Genomic DNA, 19,652 nt, shown 5'->3' with positions numbered 1-19,652 from the left:
TTGTGCATTTCTATGCATATGTTTCCATAGTTTCCACACTCCCATTACTGACATAGAATTATTTATTGTGAGCCAATGTCATCAGACTGTGAGTGATGTTTGTGCCAGAGGCAAGTTTTCTCTAATTAAATTATAAAGCTGCATTACTTATAATAAAACCTAGCTCAGCTAATAAACCTTCAAGTAGCTGTCTTTGATCACCTTCCCTCAGCCTGAGTATTCCCATCAAGATTAGTCTATGGTTTATAATCATAATTATATAAAAATTAATTGATTGATTGCTAAGTCCAATAACATTCAGCAAGCAAGTGAATGAACATTTAATACATTTAATATTGATTTTAGTATTGACCCATCATAAAGCCATGGTTACATGCCATTTCTTTCTTGTTCTATTGGTCTTTAAATGATGAGTTTGCTGGGTAATGTATTTTTGCTCAGAGTATCCCAAATTAAATGTATATTGTCATGTACTTTGTTATTTACAGGTAATTTAAGTCTGTATTATAAAAAAACACCAAATAGATTGTAATGGTCATTTCAATCTGAAAAGGGGTTGATGTTTGGGCTTCACCCTAAACAGTCTTGATCATTATTATCAACAATCAAGTCAAGCTCACTAAAAAGATCCATATGGAAAGAATGAGGCTCAGGTCTTATTTAACAAGAATAAACAAAAAGGAAAGGAGGAAACTCCTTTTGCAGTACACTCATTTAAAAATGAATCAACCTTAACTGTCTCATTAATCCGGCTGCCTTAGTTTAGCACATTGCAGACAGCAACAGTAGCTCATCTTCTCTCATCTTATTTAACCGTCACACTACTCAGTTGTGCCTCCTGAACGCCTTTTACAGTCATTTCACACTTGGCAGAGTTCACTGAAATAAAAAAGAAACTTTTACAGGCTGTAAACATAAATTCAGCGTTGTCTTGGTTGTAAAACATATAGACAAACCGCAAAATAAATGGGCTCTAAATGTTGCTGCAGTGATTTTGTAATGAGCCTTTGGTGGCATTCAACACATCTGTCATTTGTCACAGCCACCACCCATAAAGGTCAAGGGAATTTTTCAGAGTAAGCAGCACGCTGGGTTTTTAAGCTCCTGTAACTGATTGGACTTGTGGGTGTCGCAAGTTGAATGATGGCCCTGAAAACCGGATGGGTATAGACCATTAACTCCAAATGTATGGAAAAGAAAGAAAAAAACTGTCTTTGAAAAATGGCCCTCGTTCTGGATATGGAGCTGTGTCCATCTAGTGTTTGGACATGGTAATTGAAATAACAAGACTGGAAGGAAAATAAACTAAGTTACAATAAGGTTACAGTATGTACGCTACAGGAACATAATGTGGTTTCCTGAGCTGAAAATAGCTGTGTGTAAATGTGTGACTCAGTTCTCAGCATGACTTTAGTCTTCCATTGTTATCATACAGACATGTAGTTATGTGCTGATTATGTTTATGACTAGAGCTCTTTTGTCAAGTCCCAAAACAGAAAGGAAAAAACTATATTATTTTAAAGAAAAACAGTGTCTGGTTTAAACCACCATTTTATTTGGCATAATTTAAAATCATCTCACTGTTAGTTCATTTATACAAATATGCTTTTGTTATATATAAAACAATTACAAACAGATTTCTACAAATCAAGTTCCCAGTGTAAAAGCGTAGTACCACGCACACGGCAGCATACAGCTCCAGGACACAGACAGAGAGCCCACAGGTGTATGTTCCACTTCAACAGCATTATCTGAGTGAAATGAGGACACGGCAAAAAAACAAAAAAAAAACAACCTCACTGCAGTTGACAGTTTGACATATTGTGCACTTACATTCAACCCTCCACACACCGATCTGGGACATTTTCACACCTCCTTTGGCAGATCTCAAATCACATCACTGTTGTTACACAAAATCTCCCGCTCGTGCTGCGCTTCGGTTATGCTAGACTTTACACAGGCCATAATCTGGGTAGACGTATAAAACACCCCGCTCAAGTGAGTTAATGAATAGAACTAGTAAAAGGGAGGCTGGTATTACTGGCAGCTGAAAGCACAAATAAGCATCCAGTCATTACTAAAAAAATATTTTATAAAATGTATAAAATTCTGCAGATGTGACAAGGCACGTTCCACCAATTGAGCTCTTGTTAACCGTATGTGCAAGTTGTGCTAGTGCCTTGCGCTCACTGCACCATGCAATGCAGGGATGTAAACCACAATCTGTTGAGCGCTGCAGGCCTCGAGCGCTCCGTTTCATGTGCTCCGTTTCACAAATGCACACAGACTTGTCAGTTTAACACCTGTGTCTTACAAAGGGTGCGAGTGTGTTTACTGGAAGAATGTAGGGCGGAAAGCTTCAGAAAAATGACAGAAATGAAACCCAGAAATGGTTTTGACCTGGAATTTAAGCTCTTGCATCACTATAATGAGAACTTTTGGGTTTTGTGAAAGAGCACTGCTATGGTCTTTGGTTTACATAAGGCACCTGACCAAATAAAGGGCTCATTATATATAGTAGATAACCTGCTAGCACAAAATGAAATGATTTATTTAGCTTAACACATGCCAGTTTAAACATATCTCGGTATTATATGCTATACTGAATCAATTAGGCAGTGGTCATAGTCTGTTGACCTTAAATGTAAGGCAATAATGTAAATGACAAGGGGAGCATTATGGAGTTCTGGTTTATCAAATATGAGTATTAACTATTACACACAAACATCTTACTGATCAAATAAACATAAGCTATTACAAAAAATATATTCAACTTTGGCCATAACCACACTCGTAGGTTAAAAACATTTGAGGAAAAAAAAGAAAATCATTTACAGAGTAAATTCAACATAATTAGACAACATAGTCTTTTTGACCCCACCCTGTCAAAAAGTAATTCTTAGGCATGTTTTAATGGCACTCGGTGTGAGCCTCAAGAGTTAAGACGTAGACAGAGGAGAGCTGCACTACAACCTGACTTCCTGATATGCCAGCTCGAGAAATCCTGTACCAGTGTGGGTTAATTTGGCAGAGGCTTTATGACACCTGCTCCTCTATTACTGAAGAGGGCAAATGGCCAGCTGCTTTAAACGGGTCCCGCTTATCTTCAAAGGCCTACTGGCTCTTCCATGCGTGGCAGTGAGAGAGCAGTGCAAGAGGCTGGAAGTGCAGCCTGTCAGACGGCTCCAACATGCCAGACTGAGCACAAGGGAACGGCAGCTTGAGAGTTTAACCTCTAATCTGTGCATATTGGTTAAGGGGTACTGGCATTTGTCTGGGAGACACCACATCATGTCTGTACTCAAGCTGCTTGAAATGAAAACTTGTTCACCCACTACTTGGCTGTTTATTACATCTAAATAGGCAAGTCAAAGCATTTTGATGGTGATGTTGCTCGATACTCATGAGATGCAACCTAGGTGAGAGTATGAGGTAGTCATTATTTCTCCACCTGAACTAAGGCAGATCTCTTCTCTCCAGTCAGTCAGGGCAGCTCGCTAGGTTGGTTTCGATGTTATTATGGCTTGTGACAACCATGATCAGCATTTATAAGGCAAAGCAGAGAAGCTATAAATCTAGAACAGATGTAAAATTGGAGAAAAGTGTAAATATCAAAAGTTTAAATGTAAGAAAAATAGAGGAGATCCGATCTGTTGCCCCCATTTTGTCATAGTCACTTTGGTGATGATGGCAACGGAGTGAAAACCTCCAGGAGATGAATAAGGAAGAGAGGCGTTACAGAGGAGCTGAAACCTAAAAGTCTTAACTGCTGGAGGTGGTATGGAGGCAGCCAGATGACGACGTTCATTCCTCAGCCTTTGCATCTGTGGATCTCCATTATCCCTCTCCACAGTCCGAACCTGGGAACCGTTTATTACAACAGCACGCACTTCTTGGGGTTCTTTTTCGTGACTGGATACAACACCGCCCTCACAGCTTCAGCAAAGACCTCCCTCACACCATCCTGCAGCAGAGCAGAACACTCCATGTATTTGACGGCGCCAATCTGCTTGGCCAGGGCGTTCCCCTGCTGCTGGGTGGTGGGAGCCAGGCTCTGCTCCTTCAGCTTCTTCACCGTTTCCGCGTCGCCCCTCAGATCCCTCTTGGTGCCCACCAGCAGGATGGGCACATTGGGGCAGTGGTGAGACACCTCGGGGTGCCACTTGTGCCTGACATTGGCGTGGGAGGAGGGGCTGCCAATGGAAAAGCAGATGATGAAGACATTGGTCTGAGGGTAGGAGAGCGTGCGCAGTCGGTCATACTCCTCCTGGCCTGCTGTGTCCCACAAATTGAGGCTGACAGTGCGGCCATCCACACTCATCTGAGCGCTGTAGTTGTCAAACACTGTGGGGATGTACTCTTCGGGGAAGGCATTGGTGGTGTAAGAGATGAGCAGGCAGGTTTTACCGACTGCCCCGTCACCCACCACCACACACTTTATGGTCTGCATCCTGCCTACGACCACTGGGGCTGCAGCACCTGACAACACAAAAAAAAGGCACCTGAGTAACTCACAGTGTTCATGCAGAGAGATACTGATCCAAACTTCCCCACACTGATGACAAAAGCTCAAATTGACGGCTGTTGTTTTTATATATTTTTTTTACAATATTACAACTTTTCACCCAATTAGCAGCCGAGCTAACCACCGCCACAGTTAGCCTGTCGACGTCATTCACGCTGCAAAGGTGAGCTTAAAACACAGGCGTGCACCAACAAACATCGTGTGGAAGCTTCACAGAGACAACTATAGCTCTTAAACAAGGACAACTAGTGAATAAAACGTGTTTTTGCAGCGTTTACTACGTCGCACTGCTCACTTCTGATACTAGGCGTTCCCCTCCGGCGGCTAGCATCAAGCTAAGGAACTAGCGCGTTCAGCAGCTAGCAGGCTAGCTAGTTAGCAAACAAGTTCAAAGTTTATTTGAAAGCCACTTTTTAAAAACGTCTGGTCCCGATAACCTCCCACAAGTCACTCTAAAAAATATATTCTGCTCTGATATTGGTCTCGGGAGTAGTTACTTGCTGTAATAGAGAGATTTGGTAGGATTTTGTGACTTACCGCCACTTGGCTTTCGATCTCTTTTTGCCTGGTATAGTCAATCACAGCCGCATCCGGGGAGCTGTCCATTACGTAAAAGTCGCCGTGCGGAAACAAGGCACACTGGTAGTTGTAGTTCTACGTTGTGACGTTGGTTCCGTTGCACGCCGTGGACGCTAGATGTCAATGTTAAGCTGTTTTTGTTCTTTAAAAAGCACCGTTTTACAAACCTCAATTTATACAGTTTGGACACACCTTCTCATTCAATTGTTTTTCTTTATTTTTTATTTTTTTTCTACATTGTAGATTAATATTGAAGACATCCAAACTATGAAGGAACACATATGGAATTATGTGGTAAACAAACAAATGCTCAACAAACCAGAATATGTTTTATATTTTACATTCTTCAAAGCAGTTGAATGAGAAGGTGTGTCCAAACTTTTGACTGGTACTGTATATATGGCAATAACTGCAAGTGTGTGGACATAATATCAGGATAACAGAAAAGGGTTTTTATCATTTCTGGTAAATATGGTGTTTTATTTAGGTTTACTGATGTTTTCAAATTTGTAAACTGCATATTAATGCTGATTGAAGTTGAGCTCATATTCATTACTTTATATTACATTACATTACATTACTGTCATTTAGCAGACGCTTTTATCCAAAGCGACTTACAATAAGTGTATTCAACGTAGGTATTCAAGAGAACTACTAGTCACCAGAAGTCATAAGTGCATCTCCTTTCTTAAACAAGCGTCTAAGAGCATAAACCAGAGCAAAAGTATAGTGCAGAAACAAACTAATACGAATACAATAAGTGCAACAGACTAATAAGAATACAATAAGTGCAACAAACTAATATGAATACAACAAGGGAAACAAACTAATACGAATACAATAAGTGCAACAAACTAATACGAATACAATAAGTGCTACGAGGAAGGCTCAGGGTAGTACTTCTTGAAGAGGTGAGTTTTCAGCCTGCGCCGAAAGATCCTGACGTCAGTGGGGACTTTATATACTGTTGAGTAGCTGTAACAATGCTTCAAATGTTATGTATCTTATATTTTGTATTTAGAATATAAATCTGCAAACAGCTGTAAAGTAAAAGTGAGGTGCAAAGTACAATATTTGATACTGACATTAAAATAAGGTATAAGAGAAGAGTTGCAGGATATGCAAATACTAAACAGAAGTAGGCCTATATCTACCTCAAAAATGTAGTTAAGTAGAGTACTTTGGTAATTGTACTTGGTTACTATTCACCACTGTCCCCAGTCACACACACATCTTTGCCTATCTTCAAGGTCATAACTGCCAGATTTATGAATATAGTTTGGTTTGATATTTACAACTATGTTTTCCATGAATGTGACCCCTTGACCACAATTGTTAGGACTTAAATACCTATATTACACCTTCCAAAAAACAGGCTGTATAAACTCTCTCAAAAGTGACAAAAAAGGGAAAAGGACATCCCTTAACCTCACTGTTTCTAAATTTCACCAGTGTGTAAACAAATTTCTAAATTATTCCAAATGCATGGATACCCAAAGACTTTCGGCCCTGTTTTCAACCCTCCTCTTGAAATGGCCACATTCTCTCCCCTTAAATGCCAGTGTGTCACTGTGTGTGCACACATACCCCAAATAAGGCTGTAAACAAAGTCATAGTTCTCACTAAGCCAGTGCTTTCAGATCAATGCGGAATACATGGAGGCAGCTAAATGAGGGACCACTTTGGACTACTCTGTCCTGCACCCCTGGAGACCCGTTGATGATGTCACCCTCCATACACTCGGGCAGGTTAAGAGGCCAACGCTGACCGACAACCGGACACTCAAAAACACAAAGAGGCACCGGTTTATTGCCTTTCCCAAGAGGTTCTGGCGTCACTGCGGCTTATAAAGAGAGAATTCCCACTGGGACCCTACACCCATAGTCACCCTCCACCCCCAACCCTTGCACCCCACTATTCTGCCAGGAGATTCCTTGGGACGTCTGCAGCATCTCCATGACAACAGCCACTGACTGAGTTTGGGGTGACTGTGTCAAGAGATGCAGCAACAGGAGGTTTAGACGAGAGGGTGAGAGAAAAATGAGGATGACAGGAAGACAGGACAGCAAGATGCAAGAGCAGAAATTGATGAGGACGAGTGGAGACCTTGGAATTGAGAGCTCTCTTCCAAGTGCTCGTCTGAATGCAAAAACAAAAAAATAGACGTGAATATATATCAAAGACACACACAGGTACTTTCAATTTAACCGTTGAATACCATCTTTATTCATCTTCTCTCTTTTTTTATAAATCGACATAATACAGTGAATAACAACCAATGCTATTCAATAAAGTTATAGAATCTTTTGATACAAAATAAAAAGACAAAAATGACAGTAATCATCTCCTCGCAGTTTGTAAAGTGCATCAGAACAATGAGGCCTCTCAACAAGAGGATAAACAGGTCAATGTTGTACCGAGTTCATTGTTGAGTTCAGTTTGGACTGTACAGTAAGATCACTTAGCGGAGGGGTCACAGTATTCAAAACATTTGGACAAAACTACTTTTTTCAAGAGATTGAAACAGTTTCCCCCAATATACATTTTTTTCAACGCACACTTGTACGGACTAGGCAGAGTAATGTCACTTGGTTGCGTTTTACTGAATGATTTCTACTGTTATACTGCTGTTCTATATGAAAAGTAACTGTGATCGGTGGTCTTGTGGTGTCCTATTGCCTGCAAAGGACACCAATAGGTGTAAAAAGGAGGTAGGATATATTCTGCTAGTGGGTGAAGCACATGCGAGGAATTCTCCCCGATGCTCCCAGTGCAGCTCCCTCTCACATATGTAGAACATAAGTATTCAGAACTACATACAAATTTTATAAAAGTTTAACTTTGACAACCAAGATCTGATTAAGACCAGAAATCTGACTGATGACTCACACTCTTTATGAATGCCCACACTGTTTATATTAGACTGAAATCCATGAGAGCATGAAAAATGTAAAAACGCTGTGCATTACAAGCACTTGTTCATCATCACCTCCACGATGGCGGAGCTGCAGCAGCTCGCGGCATTTTGGGACCAGGTATCCGTGAAGCTGTTGGGATTTTAGAGCCAGCAGGAGAGGTGCTTGTGCTTGTTGTCTTGGCGGATTTATTTCGGGCAGCAGAAATGACAGCCGTGCGTATGGTCTTGGCCGTGGCGGACGACGGGCTGTGGGCGGTGCGAGGCTGGTAGGGCGCCTGAGTCTCAGAGTTTGGGGCGAGTCTTTTTGACACACGGAGAGGGGTTCCTCTGACGAATGCTGGCTGGGGGCTGCCTGGGACCTTCTCAGGTACGGATCTGTCTGATGTCCTGCGGGTTAAGGCGGGCTTCCCTGTGGTCTGTGACTCACTTATAGTCCTCTCTCGTGTACTATGACTGCGTTTCACCTCTGTCTGGACAGCGGCAGGCCGTGTGATTGCCGACGAGCGCATGGATGTGCTGCGAGAACTAGACACCTGGCTGGGAGTGGATGGGTTAGCGGGGGTTGGGGCTCCATTTGAAGGCTCAGTTTTGGAGCGCACCCTGGGAATGCTTGTGCTATTGGAAGGTCCTGCACGTGATACAAGTCCCCTTTTGGCCCCTATTCCACTACGCACAGGGATCTTCAGGGTTCGAGTCTCCTCCTTTGATGTAGGAGACCCTGGAGTTGTCCCCCCTCGGAGGTCACCCTCCCTCTCTTTCCTCCACTTGGAGCAGAGGCTGGGGGCGGGTCGTGGGAGTGGGGAGGTTGGGGGTGACAAGGCGTCATAGGACCGGAGGCCTTTCACCAGAGTGTGGCACTCCAGTGTTTCGCCCACGCGGGAGTACGGCCTTGCCGTCTCCCTCTCAGGACTTGGCAAGTCGGAGTACTCCTCTCGCTGTGATTGGCTGAATGCCGGCAGACTGGAGGGCATCCAGTTTTCCTCCACAGGTGTGGACGCCGCTTCTGTGTTAGTGGGCTTTGTTAAACCTGCATCAGGCAAAGGCGTCACAGCACTTGTTGTAACAGCGGGCGTCTCTCTTGCTTGTTGTTGGGACTGGATCCTCTCTGGAGCATCTACACATGATTGAGTTTGACTCTCAGATCTCTGGTTCCTTAACGACCCAGTCCTTGTGTCACTGTGAGAAAGTATTCCACTTGTATGAAGAGAGTGCGGTACAGACTCAATCACACCAGAACCATCAGATTTACTCTGAGCTGTCCGAGTCTTGTCTGTCCCTGGCAGGCCAAACCTCTGCCTGTGAGTGGGGGTCTGGTTTTTAACACAAAAGGCAGGTTTATCGGTAGGTATGGCAGCAGATTTTGTACAAGATTCAGTGGTCATCTGGACCACAAGCTCATGGGAAATCTGAGCTTCTTTTTCAAGTCCTGTTGTCTTCGATTGGCCTTGCAGCACATAAGAAATGCTCTCGGGCCCGTGCTGCTTGACTGTGAAGCTACGTCCCTGCTTAGAGTGACCAAACATGGCGATGCGCGAGTCCTGAACAGCTTCCATGCTAACGTTTGTTGCTCTGCTGAGCTGAGACCTGCTCCCTTGCCCCGTAACACGTTCTTGGTTGAAGGGGGAGCATGTCCCATCCGTCTCTGGGGAGCTACAAAACACAGCGGTGGTCTCGTGGTCGGAGGAGCTGCTGGAGTAATAACTGGTGGACGTGGGGCTGCTGCCCAGCTCGGGTAATGTCTTGTTGAAGGATGAGTTGTTGAGTTGGCCGTCGTTGCGGAGGTGATGGGAGTGTCTGCGTGACTCAGAGCTCCTCAGGCTACGTCGACTCCAAGTGTGGCTCAGGTTCTTCTCCAGCAGTTTCTCCAGCTCGTCTTGGTTCTCTTGACTCTCAGGCTCTTTGGCAAGGCTGGGGCTCAGGTCCAAACCCGTACAAACCGCCAGAGAGCGACGCTTTTCACCAATCTCACGTTGACGCTCCAGACGTTTCTGCTCCTTCAGCTCCCGCTCAGCATTTTCCTGTAGAAAAGGGGGAAATCATAGTTAAATGAATGCTATTTTTGAAAATATTCAAGTTTTTATTCAACAACTTTTTTCTTAATCTAACCTGGACAGCTCTTTGGAAGCGGAGGCAAAACGAATGGAAGACCCTGCACGCCTCCTCTAGTTTGAAGGTGCTGTCATCTTCACAGAAGAATTCCACCAGAGCCTGACTAGACATCCTCATGCCCTCCACCTCATCCTCTGCTTCCTTCAGACGCTCCTCAGCCACCTGCACACAGTTTTCACAGTCAATCTTTGGAATCAACACATTAGAATAGCTTTAATATACAGACAAGGTTTCATACCTCTATGAAAAGTTTTGTGTGCTTCTGAATCTCTGCCTCGGTCTGGATGTTTGCTTTGAGCGCCACCACTCTGCTTTTTAACTTGGATAAGTCCTCCAGCACAGACTCCTCACTCAACCTTCAGAGAGAGGGAGAAGGAGGACATATAGTACATATTACAATAAGGACTGCAGAGAAATAACTCACTCAACATATCATGAGAGAGGTCTCATAACCAAAAAGTTATTGAATAAATGCAAATAATCCAAAGTGTCCAGGAATTCAGTACTTTAAAATGGACCCCATGCATCCTAAACAAGATTGCAGTAGCATGCAGGAAATTAATTTCTTTTTAAAGCAGAGTAAGGAGGGTCACTCCTTAGCACCTTGCAGATAAACTCTCCTGCAGAGTTTAATATTGGCTTGGATTATCAATGTTGTCATGACCCACTTTCTCTCTCAAGGCTGGGCGCCATGTTCTGATACAAGAATGCAATATATTTAAGTTGTGTTTGTTTTGTTGGGGTGTACTGATGTTATTGGGCAGGGCTTCTATATTCGCTCAGACACCGTCACTGTAGGATCTGAGTTTTGGGAAGAGACTGACCTGGAGGCGGAGCCAACATGGCCTATTTGGCTGGGAAATGACAGTAAACTGTCGTCCTTTTTCACAGCTTCCTGCGGAGACAAACACAAATGATTATCCAGCTATTGTTTCAAAAGAAGCAACACGTCATTTGCTGATGTTGAACAAATAATATGCTTGGCGGAGCAGGCTTGAGAGGCCACTGTTCTCAAAAACAATTGTTTCTTTCAAAAAATTCAGACCTTTTACTTTAAAAAGGTGCAGCTTTTCACAAATACCTTTACACACAATGTACATCCTCTTCAAAAGGAATATAGTTCACCTTTTCTTTTTAAAGGAGGTGATTGGCACATTAATAGTTGTTTCCCAATACCTCTCTGATGGGATTCTATGTTGATCCTTTTTTTCAGATCTTACCATTGCAACAAAATGCAGCAGATTCATCCCCGGCTTGTTGGCTTTGGTGTCAGCCAGTTTGAGCAGCGATGAAATTCGGAAACCAGCGGCGTTCCCCGCATATCCACCCTGAAAGGCCACATACAAGGTCAGAATAACAGACACACACGCACGCACAACATGTGACAACTTTAAACAAACAATGATACAAAACCCAGGTGCGCAGTCAGAGTGACGCCCCTGAACACACACCCAGACCCCTAGCGACTGGCGCATTGTACACAGATAAAAAGGACCGATTCCGCTTTGTCAGGCTTAAGAAAAGAAAAGAAAACATAATAAAGAAGCGCTCACAGCGTTCATGTAGTTCCCTGCTTTGAGCACCAAACGAAGGATAGAGTGTAGTTCTGGACAGCTCAGCAGTTCTAGGAGAGAAGACAAAGATTCAGTATTGTGCCTCAAGGTTGAGGCATAATGAGGATGAACGTGAGATGAGTCAGCAACTTTGTTTTGAAGAACTGACACGAAAGCTGCCTGGTGAATTAAACTTTAAGACCAAACAATGTATAAGTGATTGCAGGTTTCTACTTAATCAGTATAAAACTATATTGAATGCTAATTAAATCTTTATTGTGGTTACAAACTTTACCACTCTAGACTAACTCTAAATAGGAGCATTTAAGATGGGCCTAGGTCTTTATAGTGGTGGTGTACACAACTCCCTGCTGTTAACTTTACCTCTGGCCGCCTCCCTCAGACATCTGGCTGCCACACACAGAGAGGTCACAGCGGGGTCAAACTCTTGTTGCAGGATCATGGCGTCCAGACGAAACCGAAAACTAATGGAAGAGGAAAGAGGGGGACGGACAGATAGATTGATGGATGAATGGACAGGGGTGAGTGATGACGGCGACATAAGAAGGCCCTCATGATCAATCATCAGTTAAACAAGCACACGTCATCACAAAGTAAAGCATTTGAGCAGGACAAGTGTCACATAAAATTAAACTTAATGCTAAAGAAAATGTCGGAAAGTACTGGGGATATTTCTGGTCACTTTATCCAATCTAGGACTAAGGGTGTACCTTGGGACTTCCACCAACAGCAGCAGGAAAAGATCAGGCTCTCCAAGCCAACTCCGCTCCCCACTGAACCTCTTCAGACGGGACTCCTGAGAGAGAACAGATGCTAAGTCAAAACATAAAAAAGCAGCTTCAATTGTAAAAAAAAACATCATGCCGTTAACAGTCAATTCCAATATCTTTCAGCGCGATCCTTCTCCGGAAACTGGCCACATCATACAACATGGTGTAATGGCAAACTTTTGATCATCCTAACCAGAGCCAGATGATGGGTAGGAGAAGTGGAGGGGAGGGGAGGGGAAGGGGAAGGGGAGGGGGGTTGTCGCTGTTGCATATGTATGCCAAGAAAAGGCACTTTACCTCCTCATTGTCAGGCAACAGTTTGCAGAGCTCTGAGAGCTTCTCTGCTCCGTAACGGCCCCCAGCACCGTGCCTGATATCCTCCACTATCTCCTTGGCAGGCCTGCGAACAAAAAAATGACAACAGACATGTTTTTGGTATGACATCACCCTTAACATGCGATGGGAATTTCAGCTGTGAGCAGTATCTGCTCTTTGTTTCGCCTTGATCACACAATGTTTAGGCTTATCCCGCTCTTATCACTCAAAGCGTTGGGGAGAGAGGGTTGGTTGACGCCACGATGGCGACACAAAGTGGCATATCCACTGGGCAAATAAAAGGCAGACATGTAGAGAAAATGTCTGAGAGGCCTCGGGATGTCAAGGTGAAAGAGCAGAAACAGAACTGACAGTTTGACCTCGGACTTACTTCCTTTGAGTGACACATCTGTCCAGCAGTTTTCCATTATCCTCTCTCTCCTCCCCCTCATCTAACAGCCCATCACACATGCTCATACTCCATTACGCTACTGTGTGTTGCTTATTCTCCTCATTCTTAAACTCAAAGTTCACATTCATATTCATTCAATTCTTTGGCACCAACACTTCTATCTAGATGTCGTGATACGTCTACCAATCTAGACTGATCTAGATCAAATATTCTCATAAAAACTCCCTTTCAAAACTGAAACGTGCCAACACTCCTATTGTGTGTTATCTATCTCAACTAGTTTTCTGCTAAAAACAGAATGCGTAGGGGAATAGCGTATAACCTGAACTATCACATAATAAAAAGTGACTACTACAATACAAAACCATATTTTGTTTGAACTACACCCACAATTCAGCAGCAGCGCTGTCTGTGTTTAGAACAGCAGGCAAATAAGCTCCTGACAGGACAAATGTTTGTGTGCACAAGAAGCTCTTTCACATAATGGCTTTCCCTACAAGTCCTGACAAATCAGGGCGAAAAAAAGAACCGCTATTAAGTTTAGTCTATGTCATCATTTCATGCAACTGTCGAGGCGTGACTATGTAGCAACTCAGCACTTCTTTTCCATGTTTTTGTATCATTATTGTAACCTATTAATGTTGCATATGTCATGATTTTCAAAATCTTAAACGTTAATTGGAAAGTTTCAGACATTAAACTACATGTATGTGTGCTTTAATGATTATCAAAACAGCCCAAATTAGTTACAAGAGGAAAAGCTTTGTCTGAGCCAGGCCGACATGCTCAACAGGTGATGGGTGAATATGACAAGCCACCAGTGGGGTCTCTCTCTGTAGAGGGTTGCTTTTACATTAGACACTCCTTAAGGGCATCAGCAGGTGTCAACTCTGACTTTTCAGGCTATACCCGGCCACTTACCCACCACCCTCCTAGAACACCCAGTCCTGCTGCTCAGTGTGCACCCTCCCCTGCACCTGTCCCCTGCAATATACTTGAGTCCCCTCCCAGACACCAGACATCCTTTCTTCTGATGAGACTTCACACTTCAGACACACACCATCTTTGATTTATGGCCACACACCCTAGTTCAACTCACGGGACGTACTGTTCCCCAGGGCACAGTTGTACACATTACAGTTCTCTGCTCTTTCATTTGACTGATGGTGACTAAGGAGGCACCGATCCAACCTTTGAAGTCCTAAAACTGATACAAATACCAATACCTGGTCTTTGGATTAAGAAGTTGAGAAAAAAAAAAATCACAATACTCAAAGCCCGATGCGACGACTTCAAATGTCTTGATTTGCCCGACTAACAGCCATAACCCAAAGATATTGATACAAAACAGCGAAAAAACAGCTCTCAGCTCTAGTTAGTATAAAGAAGCTTACATTTTGAACTGGCGTAGAAATATTCCAACGTTCATACTGCGTTTGGAGTCCAACAGGGAAATCTGTAAAGATGCAAAGGGCACAATTAAGAGGAAGAAAGTGCAAGAAATCTTCCTGTCTTCATAAAGAGCTGAAAAATATCACTGCCATCCTCCTGATCTGACCTCTTCCGAGCTTTCCTGTGGTGATCTGCAGTGCAGCAGAGCAGACCGGCGCCTCAGGGTGCTGGTCCGGTCCTGAGGCTTACTGTCCTTCTGACCAAACAGCTCATCCAGAGAATGGAGGTCTATGGGGAACTCGTCCTCGCCCGGAGCCGCCCCGTTCCACACACTCTTCCTCCCCTCCACCTTCTCTTTGGGGATGCGCTCCCAGTTCAGCTTCCTAAGCCGGCTCCGACGGGCACTGTCGGCCCGACTGAAAGGCGAGGAGGACCCAGGTGCTGGTGGCAGAGGAGGGGGTGGAGGAGGAGGTGGAGGCGGAGGTGGTGGAGGTGCTAGGGCAGTCGGTGGAGGGGCGACCAGCAGCGGACGCGGCTCCATGGCTGTCACTTCCACAGTGTCAGGGGCAGCGGCGGGGAGGGCAGGCTGAGTTCCATGAAAGGCACGAGATTCCTTGATGGCCACCGTCAGGTTGATGAGCATATAGAGGCTGTCTGGGTCTAAGAGGGAGGGGAGATAGCGGGTGAGCAGTCTCTGCTCAGTCAGAGTGGGTGACGTCTTTTTCCAGTTTCCAGTGAGTTCAAAGGTCAATCAATAGTTCCAGCCTATAGGAAACAGGACAACAAGAAATATTATCTCAGGCAGTATTGAACGCAAAAGATACAAAGGAAAATCCGTGTCATCCCAGAGTCATGTAACAGCAAGACATCACACTGTAACTGAGGCTGATGACCTGAGCTTGACTGACACCTGGCCTCACTTCTCCTTTCATTAGCATGGCTCCAGTGCATTGACTGACCTAACAAGGGGTTGGAGCTAAAAATGTAACCCCTGGTTTAACCTTCGTTGGAAGTTCAAGGCGTTTTGGGGAAAGTACGAGCTGTTTGAACTGCTTGTCCCATCCTGTTCAGCGTCACCTCGCTGCATGCACACACACACACACACACACACACACACACACACACACACACACACACACACACACACACACACACACACTTCTCCCTTCTAATTAGAATACTTGGACCATGACACTACAGGCAAGGTAAGATGCTCAGTTAACCACAAAGATGAGAAATAGGGGGTTTGCCACTTCAGAACCATGACTTTTCCTGGTTATGGGAGGTTGACACCTGGTTGCACACACTTGCACAAGCATGTTTTAAACAGGATCAGTGACTCAGAGGTTATTAGGTGTCTAGTTCAAGAGAAAGTATTTAATCGTGACATGGTTTAGCATTTGGCCAAAAACAAACATCGTCAACTCTCGCGCTTGTAACATGAATCAGACCTCTTGGGAAACGTTTAAGGGGCGCGCTTGATTGCCAAGCTGTTCCACAGAACGCCGCAGGAGCGCGCTGCTAAAACCGCCGCCGATGATCTCACCCTGCTTCATCCCATCAGATATGGATCTCCACAAGCGAAAGAAAAAGTAAATCATTTGATAAACCATTTGCTCAAGAGAGTGGAAAAAGTTGCGAGGAAAGCGACTTATTGATCAAATTTTAAAAAACCCGCAGAATTAACGCCAGCTATGATCACTTTTAATTGAATAATCTTCAACAACATATTGTTTACACCGGTTCTCATTTATCCATGTTAGTTTTAAGTTTACCCTAAATCAAACGTTATGACTTAATTAAAAGTTTACTTTACATTGTTCAAGTAATTCTCATGTCAGCATAACTCAGTCAAGTTATTTCACTTACCTGCTGTTTCGGTGAAAACCCGACAAGAGCTCGCGGTTTAATTGTTTGGAAGACTTTGACAAATTTACGCTTCAGTCCCAGTATTGGGTTTTTCCTGTATTTCCTGTATCTGCTTCATCCCAGTGTCTTGAGCCGCTCAACTCTCTGCACTAGTCTTGTGTTTCTCAACTTGCAGGGAAACTTCCACAGAATCTACCGGGAACGCGCAGGCGCGCACACCCGTTCGCTCATATGCCTTAATGTATCCTCCCAGTTTTCCCATGGGCGGATTGAGGGGTTTCCAGGTGGGAGTATACTAGTTCTCAACTCGCTTTACTCCATTTGTAGACTTTGAAGATGATGTGATGGGACTGAATGTTTGGTATGTTTGCAATGTTGAAAAAGATAAAATAAAAGTGTGATGAATTCCTGTTTTTTTTAAATCTTTTAGATCTTTTAGATGAACTGTTCCTCATATAGTGCCTTTATAATAATGTTTGTCCAGATAAGATTGTGCATGAAAGCTTGCTTTCAGGAGCTGCACTGACAACATGATAAGTCTCTATTTCAGGCTAATCATCATAGTGGCCAGGACTCTGATCTGTAATTGGTGCAGAAGGCCTTGATCAGGCTAAGAAGAGTATGCTATTGAGAACCTGAGAGAGAGAGCAGATGGCTATCTGACATGGGAAATGATGTCTGCATCTCCTCCCTGCACCATGAACCGGGCATAGGTGAAAGCCAAGACGACCAGAAGTCCCTCTCGGGTGCTGAAATGGCCCAGGTGCTTGGATGGTGACCCATAACACCAACCTTTCATCCGAGGTGCTGGAGCGCTCCTGGCCCATGTCACCTGGTGCACCCGAGTCCGGCTCAGGTAGCCCCTTTCACAGGCCACGCTGACAGCCAGTGATCATCACTTCTGGGTTCTGCAGTAATTAGGGGGTTATGACCCCAAAGATCTGTCTATTATTGTGTCTGTGCGGCAGGGCATGTTATAGTGTACCCGTGCCAGAATAAACCTCTCTCAGGAAACTTCACTTTCTATTCAGTCACTCACTTCTCAGAGTACAGTGCACTTCTCAGAATACAAGGAAATGCCACTGGTGAGAGACGGCAGCTTTATAGTCCATAAAGGCTCTGAACAACCTGGCACAATTCCACATATTATGCCAGCATTCATGCAACACGGACATTAGGACGTTGATTAGTGAATAGTAAGGAGTTAACTTGGCAACCCTCACTTGTTTCACCAAGACACTTACATTGCATGGAGACAAAACAGTCTGTGATGTGTTTACAGGCCCCCTCTGCATAACAGTGAGCTTCAGAGCCTGCGCTCCACTCAGCCCCATTCTTTAGTCAATGAATGTGCATGTGGGTGCTCATGTGTAAGATTTGTGTGTGAACCTGTGTGAGGGGGAATCCATGCATTCAAGTTAAATTCTGATAAAGACATAAGTTGGAAAGAAATAGCAGTTTTTCTTGATCAAGGATTAAAAAAAACATCCAAAATTGGTGGGTCATTAGCATATTTATTTTTTGATGGCCCGTGAAAAAAACAATACTTTTTCCTCTCATTGGACAAAGAAGGTTTAACACTTGAGACCCCAACAGCAACAAGTCCTTAGGCACTCAGCCCTTAGTTTGGTGGGGTGGTTGCAGCCATGCATCAAGTGTGAGCCCTTCTTAATCTCACTTGGAAGTCCAAGGGGGGTTATGAAAAGGTGAAAGCTATTAGCTCCCTCCTCCCCCAACTTACACAAACATAATAAGAGCTAGACACGCACTGACAAAAACACGCAAAAATTAGAATTTGTTTGACGCTGTACTTTTGCTTCGGGGATCAAATTCCGTGCAGTGGCCTCTGCTGGAATTGGCTTTTCACACTTCAGAAAATGAATCCGGATGTAAAGAAATCAATACAATAGATTTTTTGACCAGATGTCCCACTTATAAAGCGTGTAAAAGCGGCTGTAAAACCTTTCCATGTGAAACCATCGATATAACTGTATGGGGGCTTAGTGTTACTCTGCCAGTCTGTTCAGCCTCCTGGGTCTTGGCCATTTCCATGGTGGAGTAAATAGGTCAGTGTGACTGCAGCTCAGAGGGGGTATTAAACACAAAGTGTGTGCATGTGCGGGTGAAAACAACACGCATGCGTACGTACACCTGGGTCTGATCCCAGACTGGGACAGTAAGTCTGGGGAGGTATTCCTAATCAAACCCAGCTCCCTCAGATCTCTCTTGGTTTCCCAGCTGCACTCAGATCACGTGCAGTTATCCAGAACAGCCTGACAAGGATCTCTGGCTTTGGTCAGACTGTCGGCCTGATAAGGAGAGACAGCAAGAGACAGACAACACAGACACACTCTCAGCATCTTGCCCTCCTTTTCCCAAATTCTCTGGCACTCAAACACACATATGCACTCACACATGGCTGCTCCATACATGAGTTCATTGGGTATATCCACTCCCACACATACATATGTTATACATGATAGTTAAGGACACACACTGCTGCACAATGTGACTTTAGGGGTTCACAGACAGGCTGTTAGACCATGATACAAACATTATGGAGACAGGAAGATGAGAGGGCTGTGAGTCAAATTGTGGTGAAAGGAAACAACGCTTTGAAGAGCTATCTGTGGAAGCTTTCACTTTTTGTGCTTTTAATCTCTTTGTCAGAGCAGGGCTGTGTGTTGAGAAGTGTTTTTCTTCTTTACTCCTCTCTTTTTTTAAGGCTGCCTGTACATTGATTTTCACTGACTTTCAACTGTGTAATTTTGTAGCAGTATTGGCTAGAGCTCCTGCTTTATTATCGATTGAGAGAGGCATAACTGAACTCTGCACCCTCACTCTGTTTTTGTCCGAAGTGACACTTTGCTATTTTTATCAAGCTTTCTACTATCAATACATTTTAAGCTTTGGATGCATATGTGCATGTGTGTGTGTGTGTGTGTGTGTGTGTGTGTGTGTGTGTGTGTGTGTGTGTGTGTGTGTGTGTGTGTGTGTGTGTGTGTGTGTGTGTGTGTGTGTGTGTGTGTGTGTGTGTGTGTGTGTGTGTGTGTGTGTGAGAGTGTGTGTGTGTGTGTCCAACAGGTTGGATGGAGGGGAAGCTTGTAGAGATGTATGTGGACAGTTGTCCTTGCATATTGTGTGTGTGTGTGTGTGTGTGTGTGTGTGTGTGTGTGTGTGTGTGTGTGTG

At 44.1% G+C, this 19,652-nt stretch overlaps 2 protein-coding genes across 3 annotated transcripts; both read right to left on the bottom strand.

Annotated features, from left to right (window-relative positions):
- Window positions 1-1,533: 1,533 nt before the first annotated feature.
- Window positions 1,534-5,168, bottom strand: rhogd (ras homolog gene family, member Gd). 2 transcript variants are annotated; one of them, XM_054596935.1, is made up of 2 exons: window positions 5,063-5,168; window positions 1,534-4,479 (listed from the first exon to the last, which is right to left on the bottom strand). In XM_054596935.1, exon 2 carries the CDS (start codon window positions 4,448-4,450, stop codon window positions 3,875-3,877), a length of 576 nt encoding a protein of 191 aa, XP_054452910.1. In that variant the 5' UTR covers window positions 4,451-4,479; window positions 5,063-5,168; the 3' UTR covers window positions 1,534-3,874. The 2 variants fall into 2 exon arrangements, with proteins under 2 accessions (XP_054452910.1, XP_054452911.1); XM_054596936.1 differs by lacking the exon at window positions 5,063-5,168 and adding an exon at window positions 4,821-5,031.
- A 2,259-nt stretch (window positions 5,169-7,427) lies between these two features.
- On the bottom strand, window positions 7,428-16,655 carry fhdc2 (FH2 domain containing 2). The gene is made up of 12 exons (XM_054596934.1): window positions 16,463-16,655; window positions 14,760-15,358; window positions 14,596-14,657; window positions 12,772-12,874; window positions 12,415-12,500; window positions 12,068-12,168; window positions 11,684-11,754; window positions 11,351-11,458; window positions 10,955-11,025; window positions 10,369-10,486; window positions 10,128-10,292; window positions 7,428-10,039 (listed from the first exon to the last, which is right to left on the bottom strand). Exons 2-12 carry the CDS (start codon window positions 15,234-15,236, stop codon window positions 8,090-8,092), a joined length of 3,312 nt encoding a protein of 1,103 aa, XP_054452909.1. The 5' UTR covers window positions 15,237-15,358; window positions 16,463-16,655; the 3' UTR covers window positions 7,428-8,089.
- Between the last annotated feature and the right edge of the window lie 2,997 nt (window positions 16,656-19,652).

The sequence above is a fragment of the Anoplopoma fimbria genome, chromosome 4 (genome assembly GCF_027596085.1).
Source record: "Anoplopoma fimbria isolate UVic2021 breed Golden Eagle Sablefish chromosome 4, Afim_UVic_2022, whole genome shotgun sequence".
Taxonomy (NCBI): domain Eukaryota; kingdom Metazoa; phylum Chordata; class Actinopteri; order Perciformes; family Anoplopomatidae; genus Anoplopoma; species Anoplopoma fimbria.
Note: the sequence above shows the minus strand (reverse complement) of the source record. Positions and strands in the feature narration are given on the sequence as shown.

What these genes read in the sequence shown, in the direction of transcription:
- rhogd (XM_054596935.1), bottom strand. Translation starts at nt 4,450, where the DNA reads ATGCAGACCATAAAGTGTGTGGTGGTGGGTGACGGGGCAGTCGGTAAA.
- fhdc2 (XM_054596934.1), bottom strand. Translation starts at nt 15,236, where the DNA reads ATGCTCATCAACCTGACGGTGGCCATCAAGGAATCTCGTGCCTTTCAT. An exon ending in TTTCTACGCCAGTTCAAAAT is followed by an intron (nt 12,875 to 14,595) that starts GTAAGCTTCTTT and finishes TTTTGTTCGCAG; the next exon opens with GCCTGCCAAGGAGATAGTGG. An exon ending in CAGGGAACTACATGAACGCT is followed by an intron (nt 11,459 to 11,683) that starts GTGAGCGCTTCT and finishes GTGGCCTTTCAG; the next exon opens with GGTGGATATGCGGGGAACGC.